Source organism: Oncorhynchus mykiss, chromosome 17 (assembly GCF_013265735.2).
Source record: "Oncorhynchus mykiss isolate Arlee chromosome 17, USDA_OmykA_1.1, whole genome shotgun sequence".
NCBI lineage: Eukaryota > Metazoa > Chordata > Actinopteri > Salmoniformes > Salmonidae > Oncorhynchus > Oncorhynchus mykiss.
In genome coordinates this window covers 1798376-1820770 of record NC_048581.1, presented here as the reverse complement: position 1 = coordinate 1820770, position 22395 = coordinate 1798376, and the positions used below count along the sequence as shown (strand labels likewise).

General features: G+C 45.7%; 1 protein-coding gene across 1 annotated transcript; it reads left to right on the top strand.

The window, feature by feature from the left end:
* Positions 1 to 3359: 3359 nt before the first annotated feature.
* On the top strand, positions 3360 to 15814 carry LOC110493354 (zinc finger protein 345-like). The gene is made up of 4 exons (XM_036948269.1): positions 3360 to 3502; positions 3912 to 4159; positions 11591 to 15513; positions 15557 to 15814. The coding sequence occupies exons 2-3, from the start codon at positions 3991 to 3993 to the stop codon at positions 14041 to 14043; spliced, it is 2622 nt and encodes an 873-aa protein (XP_036804164.1). The 5' UTR covers positions 3360 to 3502; positions 3912 to 3990; the 3' UTR covers positions 14044 to 15513; positions 15557 to 15814.
* The last annotated feature ends 6581 nt before the right edge of the window (positions 15815 to 22395 follow it).

Genomic DNA, 22395 nt, shown 5'->3' with positions numbered 1-22395 from the left:
TTTTGTTTTACATGTTGAACGTCGCACTAGTATAGGATCAAAACCGTGTAGCCTTCTAAAGTAGACAAACGTTGATTTGATATATTTGGTGATGTATACAGCTACATTTCAGATACATTTTTTTGTACATTTCAACAGCAGTAAGACCAATCTACCTTGTTTTATTAGGGCTCTAAAGCAATTCTAGTTGTGCCCCCCCCCCCCATATGGATTTAAAAGTTCCCCTCAGGCGTGTCATCCTGGAGCCGTGCCTGGTTGCACCTCTACCTTGCTACCTTTCAGATGAGCCAAGGAGGAGGACAGATGATAACAGAAGGTCAGTGGAGCACTTCAGCAGGCCTTAATGCTCAAATCAGTTTTGTTTTTTCAAACCTGTTTTGGAATACTGACTGTCCAAACAGGAAGTTACAAGTGACGAAATCAGATGTGTGTGTGTTCAGACAGCAGTCATTGGCTGACATGGCTACGCTAGTTGTCATAGTAACGGCAGACATGTGTGTGGAGAGGTGGAGGCTGATTGGTGATGGTGCTTCCTATCACTCAGAAGTTATGTAACAAGCTACGGTGATAACAACGCCTGGCATGGACGTTTCCAATGCTTTGAATGACCAAAATCATAGTGTAAGAAACACTTTTAAAGCTTCAAGGGAGCCGCATCAGTCAGCTAGCTAGCCACAACAGTCCACTAACTAGCCGCAGCAGTCAACTAGCCACAGCAGTCCACTAGCTAGCCGCAGCAGTCCGCTAGCTAGCCGCAGCAGTCAACTAGCCACAGCAGTCCACTAGCTAGCCGCAGCAGTCCGCTAGCTAGCCGCAGCAGTCAACTAGCCACAGCAGTCCACTAGCTAGCCGCAGCAGTCAACTAGCCACAGCAGTCCACTAGCTAGCCGCAGCAGTCAACTAGCCACAGCAGTCCACTAGCTAGCCGCAGCAGTCAACTAGCCACAGCAGTCCACTAGCTAGCCGCAGCAGTCCGCTAGCTAGCCGCAGCAGTCAACTAGCCACAGCAGTCCACTAGCTAGCCGCAGCAGTCCGCTATCTAGCCGCAACAGTCCGCTAGCTAGCCGCAGCAGTCCGCTAGCTAGCCGCAGCAGTCAGCTAGCTATGTAGCTGTTTAGCTTTCTAGCACATTCACTCATTAGTTTGTAAACAATCAAACAAGCTAGTTAGCTACCACATGTTCTTGTCAAACTGTCAATAGAGTAGATAAGTAACAGTCTAAAAACACTTGAGGGTAAATACATCTGATCTGTACCGTTCAGACACAAATCGCATTGCCAGGAATCAGATTTGTATCTGACTTCAAACCACCTATGAAGGTGGTTTGAAATGTGGCTTGAAATATCAGATTCCATGTGCTTTTTTTGGCTGTTTAGACTGCAGGAAAAAATAACAGATTCTAATCGGATATGCAAAAAGAAATAGGATTTCAGTCACTTCAAACTGCCAATGAGAACGGGGCTTTAGACCAGCAGCAGCGAGGGACCAAACATAGTAAGGAAGTGAAGACACAGAGACTGCAACAGAGGAGTAGATGATGGAGAGAGGCAACAGACAGCAACAGAGAAGACAGAGAAAGTGACATAAGAGGGCAGATGGAGAGAGACACCAGAGAAGACAGAGAAAGTGACAGAAGGGCGCAGATGGAAGAGACAACACAGAAGATAAAGAAAGTGACAGAAGAAGGCAGATGGAGAGAGACCCCAGACAAGACACAGACAGCAACAGAGAAGACAGAGAAAGTGACAGAAGAGGGCAGATGGAGAAGACAACAGAGAAGACAGAGTGAGTGACATAAGAGGGCAGATGGAGAGAGAGACACCAGAGAAGACAGAGAAAGTGACGGAAAAGGGCAGATGGAGAGAGAATATAGGTGGGTTGAGGACAGTAACAGTATTACTTTAAGCTGCTCTATAGATTCTAATTACACTGAACAAAAATATGAATGAAACATGTCAAGTGTTGGTCCCGTGTTTCATGAGCCGAAGTAAAATATCCCAGACGTTTACCGCAATCTGATTGGCTCATTAGACAAGAGCTATGTTTGAAGTCTTTTTGCCAACATACTGTAGAGTAAAGAGTAGAGAGACCCATAGTAGCTCCTGTAATTGGTTGTTTCTGCTGTGGCAGGTGGGAAGGTTCAAAATTACCTGAAAAAATATCTAATCTCTCCAAGTTAATCTCAAAGTGCACCAAATTCATGCATGTAGCTGTTGAAATTCCTTATTTTTCTTGTCGGGGTAGAATGCCTCCGGACTCCCCTACTGGCTTTGGGCTAAGACCTCAATGTCTTCAAATCCTATATATATTTATTCAATTAACCTTTACATAACTAGGCAGGTCAGTTAAGAACAAATTATTATTTACAATGACGGCCTACACCAGCCAAACCTGGGCCAATTGTACACCACCCTATGGGACTCCCAATCACGGTCAGTTGTAATACAGCCTGGATTCGAACCAAGGTGTCTGTAGTGACACCTCTAGCACTGAGATGCAGTGCCTGAGACCCGCTGCGCCACTCAGGTGCTGCAAGAGGTTTCACTCTCTTCAACATCTGTCCACTTGGTAATACAGCGTTAGTCAATGCGTTTATATTGGCTTTTTTAAATTGAACCTTTATTTAACTAGGCAAGTCAGTTAAGAACAAATTCTAATTTACAATGACGGCCTACTGGGGAACAGTGGGTTATAACTGCCTTGTTCAGGGGCAGAACAATCTAGCAACCTTTCGTTTACTGGCCCAACGCTCTAACCACTAGGCTACCTGCGGTATGTGTTAATTGTAGGTGTGCCCATGGGGCCGGGCATCAGAAATGTCCGGTGAGAGAGAGGCAGGTTGAGGTTTCCAGGGTTAGATTAGTGCAGAAGTTGTCATATGCTGAGGCAGTAAAGGAAGTAGAGGAAGATGGGTCAAGGGGAGGGATCCCGAGAGGAGTGGTGTGAGTAGTAGATCTGTAACAGTACAGAGGGAGGGATCCTGAGAGGAGTGTTATGTTTCAGTATGATTGGATTTTTAGAATTTATAGCAATGGTTATTTACTGTACTGCAGGGATGGAATATAAGTCGCAGAAAATTGAAGTTGTGGTGGCAGCTGCAGAGAAGTATTTGGTTGAATGACGTTTGACATCATAAGAGTTACAGGGTGTGTTGAGTGGTGGTGTCCTTTCAGGCTGTTGGCCTGAGCTACGACTACATAGATTTAGTGGAGTAGGGTGGTGGGTTTTTATTAGTGTAGGGTTAGATTGTAGGGTATTTGTTCATTTATTAATAAAAAAAAAAGCAAACTATAAGGGTGTTTTACTCCAGTCTAGTAGGTGGCGGTAATGCAACATGTGTTGGATGCCAAACGCCGTTAAACCACATCGAAGAAGAAGATGATCCCGTCATACAGATGTGTTTATACCATATAGAATAATACATTGAACGATTCTGATTGCTCGCACAGGAACTCATAATTTGCATTTACAGCCAAACAATTACAGAAAAGTAACTGTTCAGGTATTTAAATTTTTAAATGTGACCTTGTAGTTGGGTATGTAAACTAACGCATTCCATGAATCTGCAGTGGTTTCCGCGGCCTGTCTTTGTTATTGTTTTTCCCAGCAAGTTAGCCATTAGTCAGCTAGATAGTTCGCTAGTTACAACCTCCAATCTGTTACTATAGCTAATGTTAGTTAGTTAACTACAGTTCAGGATAACGGTTTAAGTGTGACTTGCTTTTGGTAGCCAGCTAACGTCTCATTGTGAGCAAAATGACTTAGCGAGGAATTAGCTAGCTAGCTAAATTAGCTGGACCAACCGTTGCTAAAGGCTACCGATTTATGCTTTAAAAAAAAATCCCTGTTGGACGTTATGTGTGGTTAGCTCATTTAGCAAACGTTACATATTTGTGTTGTCTTTTCTGTAGCAATCACACGAAAGATCCATCTGTGAAAACCACCCTGAACTTGCTGGGTCTCCTCTTTTAGATCCACCTCTAGCCGACCATGTCTGAGCCGGGTCCTGGCTTTGGTGATCCGGCCCAGAGAAGCTCACAACAGGGTCCAGAAGTGGTGTCAGTGAAGCTGGAGGACTGCAGTCAAACACTGGAACTCAATGTGATTGTGAAAGAGGAGGAGGAGAGAGAAATCAAGGAGGAAGAAAACAGTGACTCCGGTGAGTTCTGGCTGTCTTTTCCCACTAGCACAGACTTTGCTGATATCTATTTTATCGAGGAGACATGTACTTACTATGATTGAGAAATATGGTGGTCTCACCTACTTAAGATGGATGCACTAACTGCAAGTCGCTCTGGTTAAGCGCGTCTGCTGAAGGACTAAAATGGAAGACTTACATACTCTGACTTGAGTTCTGGCTGTGTTTCGTAGGGAGGGAGGACAGATTGCTTTATCCCCAAACATTATAATATTTTATATATTTCATTTGTGTTATCGCTGTGTGATTCAAAGCAACAAGCCCCTTGTAAAAGCCTTTCTTTCAATGCTCTGTTAATGTACCAGCCCTCTGGCTGACGTCCCAACAAAATGAAAGAGCAACTTAATGCAAAAACCAACTTCTCTGGTTGAAAATGGCTTCTGTGGCATCGATATTAGTCAAACATTTATTCCACTTTCAATATTGACTAAAGTGTAAATAGGATCATTTTGGTCATAAACTATATTCCAAAACAGTTGTGAGATTTGTGTAACTGAGGTCATCATGACGTACATGAGGGTTGTGTTTGGATTCCAATCGTCCCCCACTAACACAACAGTGGTAGACCTGATCACTGACAACGATGAGACGGCCTGTAGGGAGGAGGTCAGAGACCTGACCGTATGGTGCAAGGACAACAACCTCTCCCTCAATGTGATCAAGACAAAGGAGATGATTGTGGACAACAGGAAAAATGTGGACCGAGCTACGCCCCCATTCTCATCGACGGGGCTGTAGTGGAGCAGGTTGAGAGCGTCAAGTTCCTTTGGCATCCACATCACCAACAAACTAACATGGTCCAAGCACACCAAGACAGTCGTGAAGAAGGCACGACAAAACCTATTCCCCCACAGGAGACACAAAGATTTGGCATGGGTCATCAGATTTTTACAGCTACACCATCGAGAGCATCCTGACGGGTTGCATCACTGCCTGGTATGGCAACTGCTCGGCCGCAAGGCACTACAGAGGGTAGTGCGTACGGCCCAGTACATCACCAGGGCCAAGTCTCCTGCCATCCAGGACCTCTATACCAGGCGGTGTCAGAGGAAGGCCCTAAAAATGGTCAAAGACTCCAGTCTCCCTAGTCATTGACTGTTCTCTCTGCTACCGCACAGGAAGTAGTACCAGAGCTCCAAATCTAGGTTCAAGAGACTCCTAAATAGCTTCTACCCCCAAGCCATAAGACTCCCGAACAGCTAATCAAATGGCTACGCAGACTATTTGCATAGTCTGGGTAGCCATTCCCTTCTCCTAGCTGCCAACCGCCTTGCTCCGAAGCACCTCTCACTCACATGGCTCTCTCAGATATCTCAATTCCTATTAGCCAATTCCCGTCACGTGATCGGGTCCATCTCACAGTCGTCGCAGCCCCGAGGTAGGCTACCAGTGAAGAGCGACACATTGGGCTAGGCTGCTAGCGAAAAGCGACACATTGGGCTAGGCTGCTAGCGAAGAGCGACACACTGGGTTAGGCTGCTAGCGAAGAGCGACACACCGGGCTAGGCTGCTAGCGAAGAGCGACACACCGGGCTAGGCTGCTAGCGAAGAGCGACACACAGGGTTAGGCTGCTAGCGAAGACCGACACACAGGGTTAGGCTGCTAGCGAAGACCGACACATCGGGCTAGGCTGCTAGCGAAGAGCGACACATCGGGCTAGGCTGCTAGCGAAGAGCGACACATCGGGGTAGGCTGCTGGCGAAGAGCGACACACCGTGGTAGGCTGCTAGCGAAGAGCGACACACTGGGCTAGGCTGCTAGCGAAGAGCGACACATCGGGCTAGGCTGCTAGCGAAGAGCGACACATCGGGCTAGGCTGCTAGCGAAGAGCGACACATCGGGCTAGGCTGCTAGCGTAGAGCGACACACTGGGTTAGGCTGCTAGCGAAGAGCGACACAACGGGCTAGGCTGCTAGCGAAGAGCGACACATCGGGCTAGGCTGTTAGCGAAGAGCGACACATCGGGCTAGGCTGTTAGCGAAGAGCGACACATCGGGCTAGGCTGCTAGCGAAGAGCGACACATCGGGCTAGGCTGCTAGCGAAGACCGACACATCGGGCTAGGCTGCTAGCGAAGAGCGACACATCGGGCTAGGCTGCTAGCGAAGAGCGACACATCGGGCTAGGCTGCTAGCGAAGAGCGACACACCGGGCTAGGCTGCTAGCGAAGACCGACACATCGGGCTAGGCTGCTAGCGAAGAGCGACACATCGGGCTAGGCTGCTAGCGAAGAGCGACACACCGGGCTAGGCTGCTAGCGAAGACCGACACATCGGGCTAGGCTGCTAGCGTAGAGCGACACACCGGGCTAGGCTGCTAGCGAAGAGCGACACACCGGGCTAGGCTGCTAGCGAAGAGCGACACATCGGGCTAGGCTGCTAGTGAAGAGCGACACACTGGGCTAGGCTGCTAGCGAAGACCGACACATCGGGCTAGGCTGCTAGCGAAGAGCGACATATCGGGCTAGGCTGCAACGGTCTTATCGGATTCCAAGACGCATATTGAAGATGTTAGAAGAAATATCAATTTTCTTTGGTCGACAAGATGAGCAACGAACAGGCTGCTGCTTTTACTACGTCAATGTACTATCCTCCCCATAGTTCAAAGGTTGACCTCTTCTATTGGTCAGCTTGTTGTTCTATGTGAGAAGTAAATATTCCAAACCAGACTCTGGGACAGTTGTGGGGTGATAGATCCCAAATTAATCCAACCACTGTACGTCAAAACACCCTTTAATAGCAATGAGGCTGATCAGAATGTTTAGTTACAATTATTTCTTCACGTTATAAGCCCAGCAATGTTCACGCGGCAGTAGGCTATAAGCCCAGCAATGTTCACGCGGCAGTAGGCTACAAGCCCAGCAATGTCCACATGGCAGTAGGCTATAAGCCCAGCAATGTCCACATGGCAGTAAATCAAATCAAATTGTATTGGTCACATACACATGGTTAGCAGATGTTATTGGTCACATACACATGGTTAGCAGATGTTAATGCGAGTGTAGCGAAATGCTTGTGCTTCTAGTTCAGACCGTGCAGTAATATTTAACAAGTAATCTAACAATTTCACAACAACTACCTTATACACACAAGTGTAAAGGAATTATTAAGAATAAGTACATATAAATATATGGATGAGCGATGGCCGAACGGCATAGGCAAGATGGTATAGAGTACAGTATATACATATGAGATGAGTAGTGTACGGTATGTAAACATTTATATAAAGTGACTTTGTTTAAGTGACTAGTGATACATTTATTACATCCAAATGTTAATTATAAAGTGGCTATAGATTGAGTCTGTATGTTGGCAGAAGCCACTCAATGTTAGTGATGGCTGTTTAACAGTCTGATGGCCTTGAGATAGAAGCTGTTTTTCAGTCTCTCGGTCCCAGCTTTGATGCACCAGTACTGACCTCGCCTTCTGGATGATAGCGGGGTGAACAGGCAGTGGCTTGGGTGATTGTTGTCCTTGATGATCTTGATGGCCTTCCTGTGACATCGGGTGGTGTAGGTGTCCTGGAGGGCAGGTAGTTTGCCCCCAGTGATGCGTTGTGCAGACCTCACTACCCTCTGGAGAGCCTTACGGTTATGAGCGGAGCAGTTGCCGTACCAGGCGGTGATACAGTCCGACAGGATGCTCTCGATTGTGCATCTGTAAAAGTTTGAGTGTTTTTGGGGACAAGCCAAATTTCTTCAGCCTCCCGAGGTTGAAGAGGCGCTGTTGGGCCTTCTTCACCATGCTGTCTGTGTGGGTGGACCATTTCAGTTTGTCTGTGATGGGTACGCCCAGGAACTTTCCACCTTCTCCACTACTGTCCCGTCAATGTGGATAGGGGAGTGCTCCCTCTGCGGTTTCCTGAAGTCCACAATCTCCTTTGTTTTGTTGACGTTGAGTGTGAAGTTATTTTCCTGACACCACACTCCGAGGGCCCTCACTTCCTCCCTGTAGGCCGTCTCGTCGTTGTTGGTAATCAAGCCTACCACTGTAGTGTCGTCTGCAAACTTGATGATTGAGTTGGAGGCGTGCATGGCCACACAGTCATGAGTGAACAGGGAGTACAGGAGAGGGCTGAGAACACTCCCTTGTGGGGCCCCAGTGTTGAGGATCAGCGGGGTGGAGATGTTGTTTCCTACCCTCACTGGGGGCGGCCCGTCAATGTCCAGGACCCAGTTGCACAGGGCGGGGTCGAGACCCAGAGCTTAATGATGAGTTTGGAGGGTACTATGGTGTTAAATGCTGAGCTGTAATCAATGAACAGCATTATTACATAGGTATTCCTCTTGTCCAGATGGGATAGGGCAGTGTGGTTGCGATTGCGTTGTCTGTGGACCTATTGGAGCAGTAAGCAAATTGGAGTGGGTGTCAGGTAGGGTGAAGGTGATATGATCCTTTGACTCGTCTCTCAAAGCACTTCATGATGAAAGAAGTGAGTGCTCCGGGGCGATAGTCGTCTAGCTCAGTTACCTTAGATTTCATGGGAATAGGAACAATAGTGGCCCTCTTGAAGCATGTGGACACAGCAGACTGGGATAGGGATTGATTGAATATGTCCGTAAACACACCAGCCAGCTGGTCTGCGCATGCTCTGAGGACGCGGCTAGGGATGCCGTCTGGGCCTTTAATACGTTTAAATGTTTTATTTACGTTGGCTGCGGTGAAGGAGAGCCCGCAGGTTTTGGTAGTGGGCCGTGTCAGTGGCACTTGTGACGACCCTCCCACTCTGTCTGCCGTATTCGGTCTTTGTTCTTGTTTCCTTATTAGGATGCCGGTGGGCGGAGTTGGGAGGGTCGTCAGCTTCATGGGAAACACCTGGGCCAGGTGTCTCCCAGGATAAATATACCTCTTCCACATTCATGGAGGAGACTCTCTCCATGCAGACACCTTTGTAGATTGTGTTGTGGTTCTTGGTGGCCTTTTGTTTGTTTGCTTTGACACCTTTCAACACCCTGCATTATCACATTCATGCATGCAAAACACTCACACTACTGATTACTGATTACACACACCATTGTATATTTTCCTTAGTTGCTTTAGTTAATAAATATATATTTTGTTACTCCTTATCTCCACGTTGTCTCCCTTTTGTTACAGGCTTTGAGCCGGTTCGTGACACACTGTATTGTCGTCAAAGCGAGCAAAGGAGTTTAGTTTGTCTGGGAGCAAGACATTGGTGTCCGCGACGGGGCTGGTTTTCTTTTTGTAGTCCGTGATTGACTGTAGACCCTGCCACATACATTTAGTGTCTGAGCCGTTGAATTGCAACTCTACTTTGTCTCTATACTGACGCTTAGCTTGTTTGATTGCCTTGCGGAGGGAATAGCTACACTGTTTGTATTCAGTCATCTTTCCGGTCGCCTTGCCACGATTAAAAGCAGTGGTTTGCGCTTTCAGTTTTGCACGAATGCTGCCATCAATCCACGGTTTCTGGTTGGGGAAGGATTTAATAGTCACCGTGGGTACCACATCACCGAAGCACTTGCTAATAAACTTGCTCACCGAATAAGCGTATACATCAATGTAATTGTCCGATGCTATCCGTAACATATCCCAGTCCACGTGATCGAAGCAATCTTGAAGCGTGGAATCAGATTGGTCAGACCAGCATTGAACAGACCTGAGCATGGGCGTTTCCTGTTTTAGTTTCTGTCTATAAGCTGGGAGCAACAAAATGGAGTCGTGGTCAGATTTGTCGACGGAGGGCTTTGTATGCGTCACAGAAATTAGAATAGCAATGATCCAGAGTGTTGCCAGCCCGGGTCGCGCATTCAGTATGCTGATAAAATTTAGAGAGCCTTGTTTTCAGATTAGCCTTTTTAAAATCCCCAGCTACAATAAATGCAGCCTCAGGATATGTGTTTTCCAGTTTACATAGAGTCCAATGAAGTTCTTTCAGGGCCGTTGAGGTGTCTGCTTGAGGGGGATGTACACGGCTGTGATTATCATCGAAGACAATTCTCTTGGTAGATAATGCGGTCGGCATTTGATCGTAAGGAATTCTAGATCAGGTGAACAAAAGGACTTGAGTTCTTGTATGTTGTTATGATCACACCACGACTCGTTAATCATAAGGCATACACCCCCACCCTTCTTACCAGAGAGATGTTTGTTTCTGTCGGCGCGATGCATGAAGAAACCGGGTGGGCTATAAGCTCAGCAATGTGCACAAATGTTCCAAATTGCATTTAACGTTTATGGTTAAATAGTTTAAAAATGTTGACTGCCTCCGTCCGCTCAGATTGCAAGGTGGGTGATGTTGCCGTGCGCGACAGTCATTGGCCTTTCTCTCCTGTCTGAATGAACAGCCTCTCCTGTCTGAATGAACAGCCTCTCCTGTCTGAATGAACAGCCTCTCCTGTCTGAATGAACAGCCTCTCCTGTCTGAATGAACAGTGCCTCTGGTATGACAGAATCAAGCCTTTAGACCTTAATATTAATTATCCTTCATTATATTTGTCAAACATGACAGACTATGGTATTGACTACAGCCCATCACCTACACTTTGACATGTAGGATAATTGTTTCTGTACATTGACATACACTTATGTTTTTCTTAATAGAAGAGCTAGTGTGTTTTTTTGTTGTTTTCAAATCAATTTAATTGTCTATTCTGGTTAATTGCCTTGATGCTCTAGCAGATGGCCTTGGTGCCCTAGCAGATGGCCATGGTGCCCTGGCAGATTGCCTTGGTGCTCTAGCAGATGGCCATGGTGCCCTGGCAGATTGGGCACCTCTTGGAAGGCCAAATGGCCTTGCCCCTAACATCAGGAAACTCCAGGCCTGGTGATCACTCCAGTCTGCCATCGTTTTGGGCAAATGGGTAATTAAGACAATGCGCACTTGTCAATATTCCAAAAATATTCTTGGTGTCCCGCCGCGACCTCTTTTATAACATGATTTGCTATGAAACACTGCCAGACTTACAACTTTCTCCCTCTCTATGACCAGAGTGTGTAAGAAACAAAACGGTACCGAAGCACATGTGTCGCCAGTGACTTGATAAGCTGATTGAGCTAATGTGGCCTGCCTGCTCAATGTACCTGCTTCATTGACAAAACACAGAGATGGGAACTTGGCTGGCTGGCTAGTGATTTTAGGAACTAATAAATGTTGTTGGTGAAGGGTATGGAACCCTGGTCTCTGGTGGGGAGTCTTAAATGTGATTGGTGTAGGGGAGTTTTATCACTACATCACGGCTCTGCACTAATTACAGATTTCTTGATTGATCTGAGATTATTTCGGACTATTTTGAGGAATTGGTAGGATATGTTGTTGCTTCCGTGACTAGTTTTTTTTGCCATTATTTAAGGTTAAATCCTGCATTTTTAAGCCTAAAAGCCTTTGTACCTCTTTCTGTTTCTTACCCAATGTGTGTTCATATTCTTACAGGAAAGAGCTCCAACCCAGACTCAGACAGCAAGCCCAGTCCCACAGCATCAGGAAATCATAAAGAATGCAGACAGAAGCCCCAACCCTGCTGTAGCGACAGTTTTAATTGTCCAACTCACCTCAAATCACTCAAACAGACTCCCAAAATAAAGAAGACTTACCTCTGCTCCCAATGTGGGAAGACTTTCAGTCGGACAGGAGACCTAAAGAGTCATGAGAGATCACACAGTAAAAAAAAACCTTACCACTGTGCTCGATGTGGGGAGGGATTCACTCAGCTTGGAAGTCTAAAAGGTCATCAGAGAATACATACAGGGGAGAAGCCTTACCACTGCTCCCAGTGTGGGAAGAGCTTTAATCGTTCAGGAAACCTTACTGAACATCAAAGAATACATACAGGGGAGAAGCCTCACCACTGCACCCAATGTGGGAAGAGTTTCAGTCGGGCAGGAGTTCTAAAGAATCATAAGAGAACTCACACAGGAGAGAAACCTTTCCACTGCTCTGCTTGTGGGAAGAGTTTTACAAGAGAAGTAAGCCTAAAGAATCATCAAAGAGTACACACTGGAGAGAAACCTTTCCACTGCGCCACATGTGGGAGGGGTTTCAGTGAGAAAGTAAATCTTAATAGACACGAGCGAGTACATAGTGAAGAGAAGCCTTACCACTGCACCACATGTGGGAAGAGCTTTAATCACTCAGGAAGCCTTAAGGAACACCAGAGAATACATACAGGGGAGAAACCTTACCACTGCACTGAGTGTGGAAAGAAATTCCGTTTTGCGGGAGATCTAAAGAATCACCAGAGATCACACAGTAGGGAGAAGCCTTACCACTGCTCTCTTTGTGGGAAGAGTTTCAATCAACCCGGAAACCTAAAGAGTCATCAGCGAATACACATAGAAGAGAAGCCTGCCAGTACTGTCAATGTGATTGTCAAAGAGGAGGAGGGTGAAAAGGAAATCGATGAGACGGTAAAGAGAGAAGTTGAGGAAAATAATGGTGTAGTTGACTCAGGTACATCAAGACTACCTGGTCGTGGGAGTTACCCCTGTCCTCAATGTGGGAAGAATTTTAGTTCCTCAAGTAATCTAAAGAATCATCAAAGAGTACACACTGGAGAGAAACCTTTCCACTGTTCAGCATGTGGGAAGCGTTTCCGCGAGAAAGCACACCTTAAGAGACATGAGAGGGTACATAATGGAGAGAAGCCTTACAACTGCTTTGAATGTGGGAAGAATTTCCGTGTGGAAGATACCCTACAGAAACACCAGAGAATCCACACAGGAGAGAAGCCTCACCACTGCTCTCTTTGTGAGAAGAGCTTTAATCATTCAGGAAGCCTTAAAGAACATCAAAGAATACATAGTGGAGAAAAGCCTTACCACTGCTCTCTTTGCGGGAAGAGCTTCCATCATTCAGGAACCTTTAAGAAACATCAGCAAAAACACATTGGAGTGAAACCTACCTGTAATCTCAATGTGATTGTCAAAGAAGAGGATGGTGACTGTACTCTCAATGTGATTGTCAAAGAAGAGGATGGTGACTGTAATCTCAATGTGATTGTCAAAGAAGAGGATGGTGACTGTACTCTCAATGTGATTGTCAAAGAAGAGGATGGTGACTGTAATCTCAATGTGATTGTCAAAGAAGAGGAGGATGACCCAGATACATCAAGACCACCTGATTGTGGTCGTTACCCCTGTCCTCAATGTGGAAAGAATTTTAGTTCCTCGAGTAATCTAAAGAATCATCAAAGAGTACACACTGGAGAGAAACCTTTCCACTGCTCTGCATGTGGGAAGAGTTTCAGTGAGAAAGCAAACCTTAAGAGACACGAGAGAGTACATGAGAAGGAAAAAAGAGAAGTTGAGGAAGAGGAGAAAACTGGTAGTGTAGTTGACCCAGGGACATCAAGACCTGGCCGTGGGAGTTACCCCTGTCCTCAATGTGGGAAGAGTTTCAGTTCCTTAGGTAATCTAAATAATCATCAAAAAGTACACACGGGAGAGAAGCCTTACCACTGCACCCAATGTGGGAAGAGCTTCAGTGAGAAAGCAAACCTAAAGAGACATGAGATAGTACATAGTGGAGAGAAGCCGTACCACTGCACCCAATGTGGGAAGAATTTCCGTGCGGCAGATACCCTACAGAAACACCAGAGAATCCACACAGGAGAGAAGCCTAACCACTGCTATTTTTGTGGGACGAGCTTTGATAATTTAGGCAGCCTTAAGGAACATAAAAAAATACATAATGGAGAGAAGCCTTACCACTGCACTCAATGTGGGAAGAGCTTCAATTACTCAGGAAATTTTAAGAAACATCAAAGAATACATATTGGAGAGAATCCTACCTTTATTCTTAATGTGATTGTCAAAGAAGAGGAGGAAGATGGAAAAGAGAGAGAAGTTGAGGTCGAGGAGAGAGAAGTGAAGGAAGAGGCTACATAAGCTAACTAGGAAAGGAAGAGTTATACCTCATATCTTTGCAATGCTGTCTTCTGTGTCAGTATGGGATTGGGCAGCACTAATGAGAGCGATCTCCTTTTTAAAATAGTCTAAATCTTCTACTTCTATGAGTGTATTGGAAGGTAGCAAATCAACTGAAAAAGTACATACCACCACCTATTTTGGTGGAGTGTGTATCATCTGAACAGGATACCACCTCCTAATGTGCTGCAGTCTGAACAGGTACAAAGCCAAGGTTGGTGATTTACTGCTACCTGCAGTTATATAATGTTAGCTCAGGACTATAAATGCATTGGTTAACTCCTTCTGCTGACCTGGATGGAATTATAGCGTCCTTCCTTAACCCACAGGAAGTCCCAACATTTTGACTACTTCAAAATGGTGAAAGTCCTCAATGGTGCTGCTCGTTAGACAATACTGTGGAAAAGCCTCACCATTGCTCTCCATTATATAAAATCTCTTATTCACCAAAGCATGTGATAAATATATCTGTATAGAATCTGCGTTCCAGGACACAGATTCATGCTCTGAGTTCATTTGACCGTGGGTTGTCGACAATGCCATGAATGACCATGAATGATCTCAAAATGATCTGCTATGGACTGACCATTCATGATCTCAAAATGATCTGCTATGGACTGACCATTCATGATCTCAAAATGATCTGCTATGGACTGACCATTCATGATCTCAAAACGATCTGCTATGGACTGACCATTCATGATCTCAAAATGATAATTTTAACCATGTTTTAGGCTATACGGGGTTTGTTTACATTTACAATGTTTCCAAACATTGGAGGAAAGCAAACTTATATTTTGTGGTTCTGATGGAGTGTGACAGTTGAAATAATCTTATGAGGGATTATAAATGAATAGTTTTCAAGAATCAATAGGGATATACAGTATCATTCATTTATGTAAGTCTAAAAATGTATGTTACAACTGCAGATCCCCCCTTTAATCACTACAGTGTCATAACATATTTACATATACCATTACAACAGTTCACAGTAACAGAGGTCAGATAGGCCTACAGTTTATGTTGTTGAACAGTGTCTCTGCCCTACTTTTTAAACTGATGAGTGAGATGTGTAAAGAAGGTACATTTGGATCATGTTGTACAAGGTACATTGAGAAGTTGATCTAAAATACAACCTTCCTGTTTACGAGTAGTACAGCGTCAAGAGAATAATGCCCTGTGGGCTATCCTATTGAATACAGAATATGTCCATAGAATCATCCCACTGGGCACAGACGTCAGTTCAACGTCTACTTTTAATTCATATTTTGGTTGTGAATTCAATGTGAAATCAACAAAACATTTCACCGTGTCATTGGATTTAGGTCCGAAGTTTTTTTTAAAATTAAATTCCCAAAACATTTAAATACTTTTTTTCAAATCCAATCAGTTTTTCCACGTTGATTCAACGTCATCGCTTTGACGTTTTAGGTTGAAACGACGTTGATTCAACGTCATCGCTTTGACGTTTTAGGTTGAAACGACGTTGATTCAACGTCATCGCTTTGACGTTTTAGGTTGAAACGACGTTGATTCAACCAGTTTTTTTGCCCAGTAGGATTATGACAGAATTCAGCCATTCTTTTTTTAACCTCAGGAGAAGGGCTGGTCTGGATTGACGTCAGAAGTAAACAATATGAGTGTATTGTTGTGTCATCATCTGGATGTAACCTGTGTGTGTAAAAAAAATATTGCCAAGTATCCTCGAATTGAATTATAAATACCAACAGAACAAACTGTCTGTGTAATGCCTCTTCTTCATTGACATTGTATTGGTTGGCATGGCACCCACAACAATGCCTTTTTGTACACTTTCAGGGAGGTCAGGAAAATGGCATCCCTTTAGAGGGCAAATATGAGATGTATGTTAGGAGAAGTGTAATATTATCATAAGGCAGGGTTCCCCAACCCCAAGAAGGAGAGGTTAGGAGAAGTGTAATATTATCATAAGGCAGGGTTCCCCAACCCCAAGAAGGAGAGGTTAGGAGAAGTGTAATATTATCATAAGGCAGGGTTCCCCAACCCCAAGAAGGAGAGGTTAGGAGAAGTGTAATATTATCATAAGGCAGGGTTCCCCAACCCCAAGAAGGAGAGGTTAGGAGAAGTGTAATATCATCATAATGCAGGGTTCCCCAACCCCAAGAAGGAGAGGTTAGGAGAAGTGTAATATCATCATAATGCAGGGTTCCCCAACCCCAAGAAGGAGAGGTTAGGAGAAGTGTAATATTATCATAAGGCAGGGTTCCCCAACTGGCATCCCACGGGTGGTTTTATTTGGCCCCTAAGTAAAATGTTTATCAGCTCCAAACTATTTTAATTTAAATCAAATCTGTTCCCAAGTATTCCCACGCATAATAGAGAACGTCATCGTAGACAAATGTAAGAAAGGCTTGAAGTTGTTTGTCAAACATCTGTTTGGGCTTCTTGCGGTCAATTTGCAAATATGTTTCGGCCCACATCTGAATCTAGTTCATGATCCCTGTCATAAGGAGATGGATACTTGAAATACGGAAGGAGGAATGGAGGGGAAAAGAAAGGCAGAGGAGGTCAAAGAGAGGGAGGAAGAGGGAGGAAGAGGGGGAGCTTGAAGCGGTTTAAAAATGACGGGGAAAAAAGGGAGATGGTTTGTTCGAAGTAGAATGATAGAAAGTGTAAGCAGAGTGAGCTGTATGCCAGATCAAACTCTGGAGGAGAAATGGAAGTGAATGAGGGTGAATTATAGGAGGTGGTAGAGTTCTCGGAGCCTGAAGCTTGCAATGATGAATCTGTTACTGTAGGAGTGATATGATGATAATGATGGTCAGGATAAAGATGAGTCTGTTACTGTAGGAGTGATATAATGATGGTCAGGATAATGATGAGTCTGTGACTGTAGGAGTGATATAATAGTGAGTCTGTGACTGTAGGAGTGATATAATGATGAGTCTGTGACTGTAGGAGTGATATGATGGTCAGGATAAAGATGAATCTGTTACTGTAGGAGTGATATAATGATGGTCAGGATAATGATGAATCTGTTACTGTAGGAGTGATATAATGATGAGTCTGTGACTGTAGGAGTGATATAATGATGGTCAGGATAAAGATGAATCTGTTACTGTAGGAGTGATATAATGATGGTAATGATGGTCAGGATAATGATGAGTCTTACTGTAGGAGTGATATAATGATGGTAATTATGGTCAGGATAATGATGAGTCTGACTGTAGGAGTGACATTTTTGGAGAAAGTGGAGCCCAGGCCTTTTGGCTGATCCATTAGTGGTTTCAGGGTGGGTGTGAAAGGAGTTGGGTGCTGTGGAATCGGTGAGGGTAACCAGAAGTGGTCTTGTGATAATTGTTTGTGTTTCTGCTGGTCAGAGTGAGAAGGCGCTCCACGATAAACGAATGGGGGCAAGAAATGTGAATTGTTTTTGCTCTCAAGAAAAGAGCACCATTGAAGGGAGTTATAACTGAGGTAGCGGTAAATGAGGACCCACTGAAGGGGAAGACTCCCAGTGTTGGGATGTTATGGTGATTACTGAGGTAGCAGTAAATGTGGACCTATACTGAAGGGGAGACTCCCAGTGTTGGTGATTACTGAGGTAGTGGTAAATGTGGACCTACTGAAGGGGAGACTCCCAGTGTTGGTGATGTTATGGTGATTACTGAGGTAGTGGTAAATGTGGACCCACTGAAGGGGAGACTCCCAGTGTTGGTGATGTTATGGTGATTACTGAGGTAGTGGTAAATGAGGACCTACTGAAGGGGAGACTCCCAGTGTTGGTGATTACTGAGGTAGTGGTAAATGTGGACCCACTGAAGGGGAGACTCCCAGTGTTGGTGATGTTATGGTGATTACTGAGGTAGTGGTAAATGTGGACCTACTGAAGGGGAGACTCCCAGTGTTGGTGATTACTGAGGTAGTGGTAAATGTGGACCTACTGAAGGGGAGACTCCCAGTGTTGGTGATGTTATGGTGATTACTGAGGTAGTGGTAAATGTGGACCCACTGAAGGGGAGACTCCCAGTGTTGGTGATGTTATGGTGATTACTGAGGTAGTGGTAAATGTGGACCTACTGAAGGGGAGACTCCCAGTGTTGGTGATTACTGAGGTAGTGGTAAATGTGGACCTACTGAAGGGGAGACTCCCAGTGTTGGTGATGTTATGGTGATTACTGAGGTAGTGGTAAATGTGGACCTACTGAAGGGGAGACTCCCAGTGTTGGTGATTACTGAGGTAGTGGTAAATGTGGACCTACTGAAGGGGAGACTCCCAGTGTTGGGATGTTATGGTGATTACTGAGGTAGCGGTAAATGTGGACCCACTGAAGGGGAGACTCCCAGTGTTGGTGATGTTATGGTGATTACTGAGGTAGTGGTAAATGTGGACCCACTGAAGGGGAGACTCCCAGTGTTGGTGATTACTGAGGTAGTGGTAAATGTGGACCTACTGAAGGGGAGACTCCCAGTGTTGGTGATTACTGAGGTAGTGGTAAATGAGGACCCACTGAAGGGGAGACTCCCAGTGTTGGTGATTACTGAGGTAGTGGTAAATGTGGACCTACTGAAGGGGAGACTCCCAGTGTTGGTGATTACTGAGGTAGTGGTAAATGTGGACCCACTGAAGGGGAGACTCCCAGTGTTGGGATGTTATGGTGATTACTGAGGTAGCGGTAAATGTGGACCCACTGAAGGGGAGACTCCCAGTGTTGGTGATTACTGAGGTAGTGGTAAATGTGGACCTACTGAAGGGGAGACTCCCAGTGTTGGTGATTACTGAGGTAGTGGTAAATGAGGACCCACTGAAGGGGAGACTCCCAGTGTTGGTGATTACTGAGGTAGTGGTAAATGTGGACCTACTGAAGGGGAGACTCCCAGTGTTGGTGATTACTGAGGTAGTGGTAAATGTGGACCTACTGAAGGGGAGACTCCCAGTGTTGGTGATTACTGAGGTAGTGGTAAATGAGGACCCACTGAAGGGGAGACTCCCAGTGTTGGTGATTACTGAGGTAGTGGTAAATGTGGACCTACTGAAGGTAGTAGATCTGTACCAGTACAGAGGGAGGGACTGAGAGGGATGTTAGTAGTAGATCTGTACCAGTACAGAGGGAGGGACTGAGAGCGGTGTTAGTAGTAGATCTGTACCAGTACAGAGGGAGGGATCCTGAGAGGAGTGGTGTTAGTAGTAGATCTGTACCAGAACAGAGGGAGGGATCCTGAGAGGAGTGTTAGTAGTAGATCTGTACCAGTACAGAGGGAGGGATCCTGAGAGGGGTGTTAGTAGTAGATCTGTACCAGTACAGAGGGAGGGATCCTGAGAGGGGTGTTAGTAGTAGATCTGTACCAGTACAGAGGGAGGGATCCTGAGAGGGGTGTTAGTAGTAGATCTGTACCAGTACAGAGGGAGGGACTGAGAGGGATGTTAGTAGTAGATCTGTACCAGTACAGAGGGAGGGACTGAGAGCGGTGTTAGTAGTAGATCTGTACCAGTACAGAGGGAGGGATCCTGAGAGGAGTGGTGTTAGTAGTAGATCTGTACCAGTACAGAGGGAGGGATCCTGAGAGGACTGGTGTTAGTAGTAGATCTGTACCAGTACAGAGGGAGGGATCCTGAGAGGGGTGTTAGTAGTAGATCTGTACCAGTACAGAGGGAGGGCTCCTGAGAGGAGTGTTAGTAGTAGATCTGTACCAGTACAGAGGGAGGGATCCTGAGAGGAGTGGTGTTAGTAGTAGATCTGTACCAGAACAGAGGGAGGGATCCTGAGAGGAGTGGTGTTAGTAGTAGATCTGTACCAGAACAGAGGGAGGGATCCTGAGAGGAGTGGTGTTAGTAGTAGATCTGTACCAGAACAGAGGGAGGGATCCTGAGAGGAGTGGTGTTAGTAGTAGATCTGTACCAGTACAGAGGGAGGGATCCTGAGAGGGGTGTTAGTAGTAGATCTGTACCAGTACAGAGGGAGGGATCCTGAGAGGGGTGTTAGTAGTAGATCTGTACCAGTACAGAGGGAGGGATCCTGAGAGGAGTGGTGTTAGTAGTAGATCTGTACCAGTACAGAGGGAGGGATCCTGAGAGGGGTGGTGTTAGTAGTAGATCTGTACCAGTACAGAGGGAGGGATCCTGAGAGGGGTGGTGTTAGTAGTAGATCTGTACCAGTACAGAGGGAGGGATCCTGAGAGGAGTGGTGTTAGTAGTAGATCTGTACCAGTACAGAGGGAGGGCTCCTGAGAGGAGTGGTGTTAGTAGTAGATCTGTACCAGTACAGAGGGAGGGATCCTGAGAGGGGTGGTGTTAGTAGTAGATCTGTACCAGTACAGAGGGAGGGCTCCTGAGAGGGATGTTAGTAGTAGATCTGTACCAGTACAGAGGGAGGGATCCTGAGAGGGGTGGTGTTAGTAGTAGATCTGTACCAGTACAGAGGGAGGGATCCTGAGAGGGGTGTTAGTAGTAGATCTGTACCAGTACAGAGGGAGGGATCCTGAGAGGGGTGGTGTTAGTAGTAGATCTGTACCAGTACAGAGGGAGGGATCCTGAGAGGGGTGGTGTAAGTAGTAGATCTGTACCAGTACAGAGGGAGGGACTGAGAGGGGTGTTAGTAGTAGATCTGTACCAGAACAGAGGGAGGGATCCTGAGAGGGGTGGTGTTAGTAGTAGATCTGTACCAGTACAGAGGGAGGGCTCCTGAGAGGAGTGGTGTTAGTAGTAGATCTGTACCAGAACAGAGGGAGAGATCCTGAGAGGGGTGTTAGTAGTAGATCTGTACCAGTACAGAGGGAGGGATCCTGAGAGGGGTGGTGTTAGTAGTAGATCTGTACCAGTACAGAGGGAGGGCTCCTGAGAGGAGTGGTGTTAGTAGTAGATCTGTACCAGTACAGAGGGAGGGATCCTGAGAGGAGGGGTGTTAGTAGTAGATCTGTACCAGTACAGAGGGAGGGATCCTGAGAGGGGTGGTGTTAGTAGTAGATCTGTACCAGTACAGAGGGAGGAGGGGTGTTAGTAGTAGATCTGTACCAGTACAGAGGGAGGGATCCTGAGAGGGGTGGTGTTAGTAGTAGATCTGTACCAGTACAGAGGGAGGAGGGGTGTTAGTAGTAGATCTGTACCAGTACAGAGGGAGGGATCCTGAGAGGAGTGTTAGTAGTAGATCTGTACCAGTACAGAGGGAGGGATCCTGAGAGGGGTGTTAGTAGTAGATCTGTACCAGTACAGAGGGAGGGATCCTGAGAGGGGTGTTAGTAGTAGATCTGTACCAGTACAGAGGGAGGGATCCTGAGAGGGGTGTTAGTAGTAGATCTGTACCAGTACAGAGGGAGGGATCCTGAGAGGAGTGGTGTTAGTAGTAGATCTGTACCAGTACAGAGGGAGGGATCCTGAGAGGGGTGTTAGTAGTAGATCTGTACCAGTACAGAGGGAGGGATCCTGAGAGGAGGGGTGTTAGTAGTAGATCTGTACCAGTACAGAGGGAGGGATCCTGAGAGGAGTGGTGTTAGTAGTAGATCTGTACCAGTACAGAGGGAGGGATCCTGAGAGGAGTGGTGTTAGTAGTAGATCTGTACCAGTACAGAGGGATAGGCCGAGGAGTGATGTATGCTTCAGTAAGATTGTCTTTTTAGCGTTCATAGCAATAGTTATCAACTTCACTGAAGGAATGGAAGATAAGTCACAGAAAATAGAGGTTGTGGTGGCAGCTGCAGAGAAGTATTTGGTTGAACGAGAAGAGTCTGTCCTTTCAGTCTGTTGGCCTGAAGTACGACTAGACAGATTTAGTGGAGTAGGGTGGTGGGTTTTTAACGAGTGTAGGGTTAGATGTGAAATGATGCAATCCAACATTTATTCGGAATAGGTTTGATTTTTTTCGCATGCCAAATAAGCTGTTGACCAACAATGGTATTTCTAGGATTTTAAAACATTGGGGGCTTAGACCACAGCCAGTAGGGGGGTTTGTGGGCATCCTCCCCCACCCCCCAAAAATAAACATTAACAGCTACAGTTGAAGTCGGAAGTTTACATACACTTAGGTGGGAGTCATTAAAACTCGTTGTTCAACCACTCCACACATTTCTTGTTAACAAACTATAGTTTAGGTAAGTCAGTTAGGACATCTACTTTGTGCATGACACAAGTAATTTTTCCAACAATTGTTTACTGACAGATTATTTCACTTAACTCATTGTATCACAATTCCAGTGGGTCAGAAGTTTACATACACTAAGTTGACTGTGCCTTTGGAAAATTCCAGAAAATGTCATGGCTTTTGAAGCTTCTGATTGGCTAATTGACATAATTTGAGTCGATTGGAGGTGTACTTGTGGATGTATTTCAAATGGACAGTG

Excerpts from the sequence above, each read along its gene's own strand:
- LOC110493354 (XM_036948269.1), top strand. The coding sequence starts at position 3,991 with ATGTCTGAGCCGGGTCCTGGCTTTGGTGATCCGGCCCAGAGAAGCTCA. Across the intron at positions 4,160-11,590 it reads GGAAGAAAACAGTGACTCCG|GAAAGAGCTCCAACCCAGAC; the intron begins GTGAGTTCTGGC and ends ATATTCTTACAG.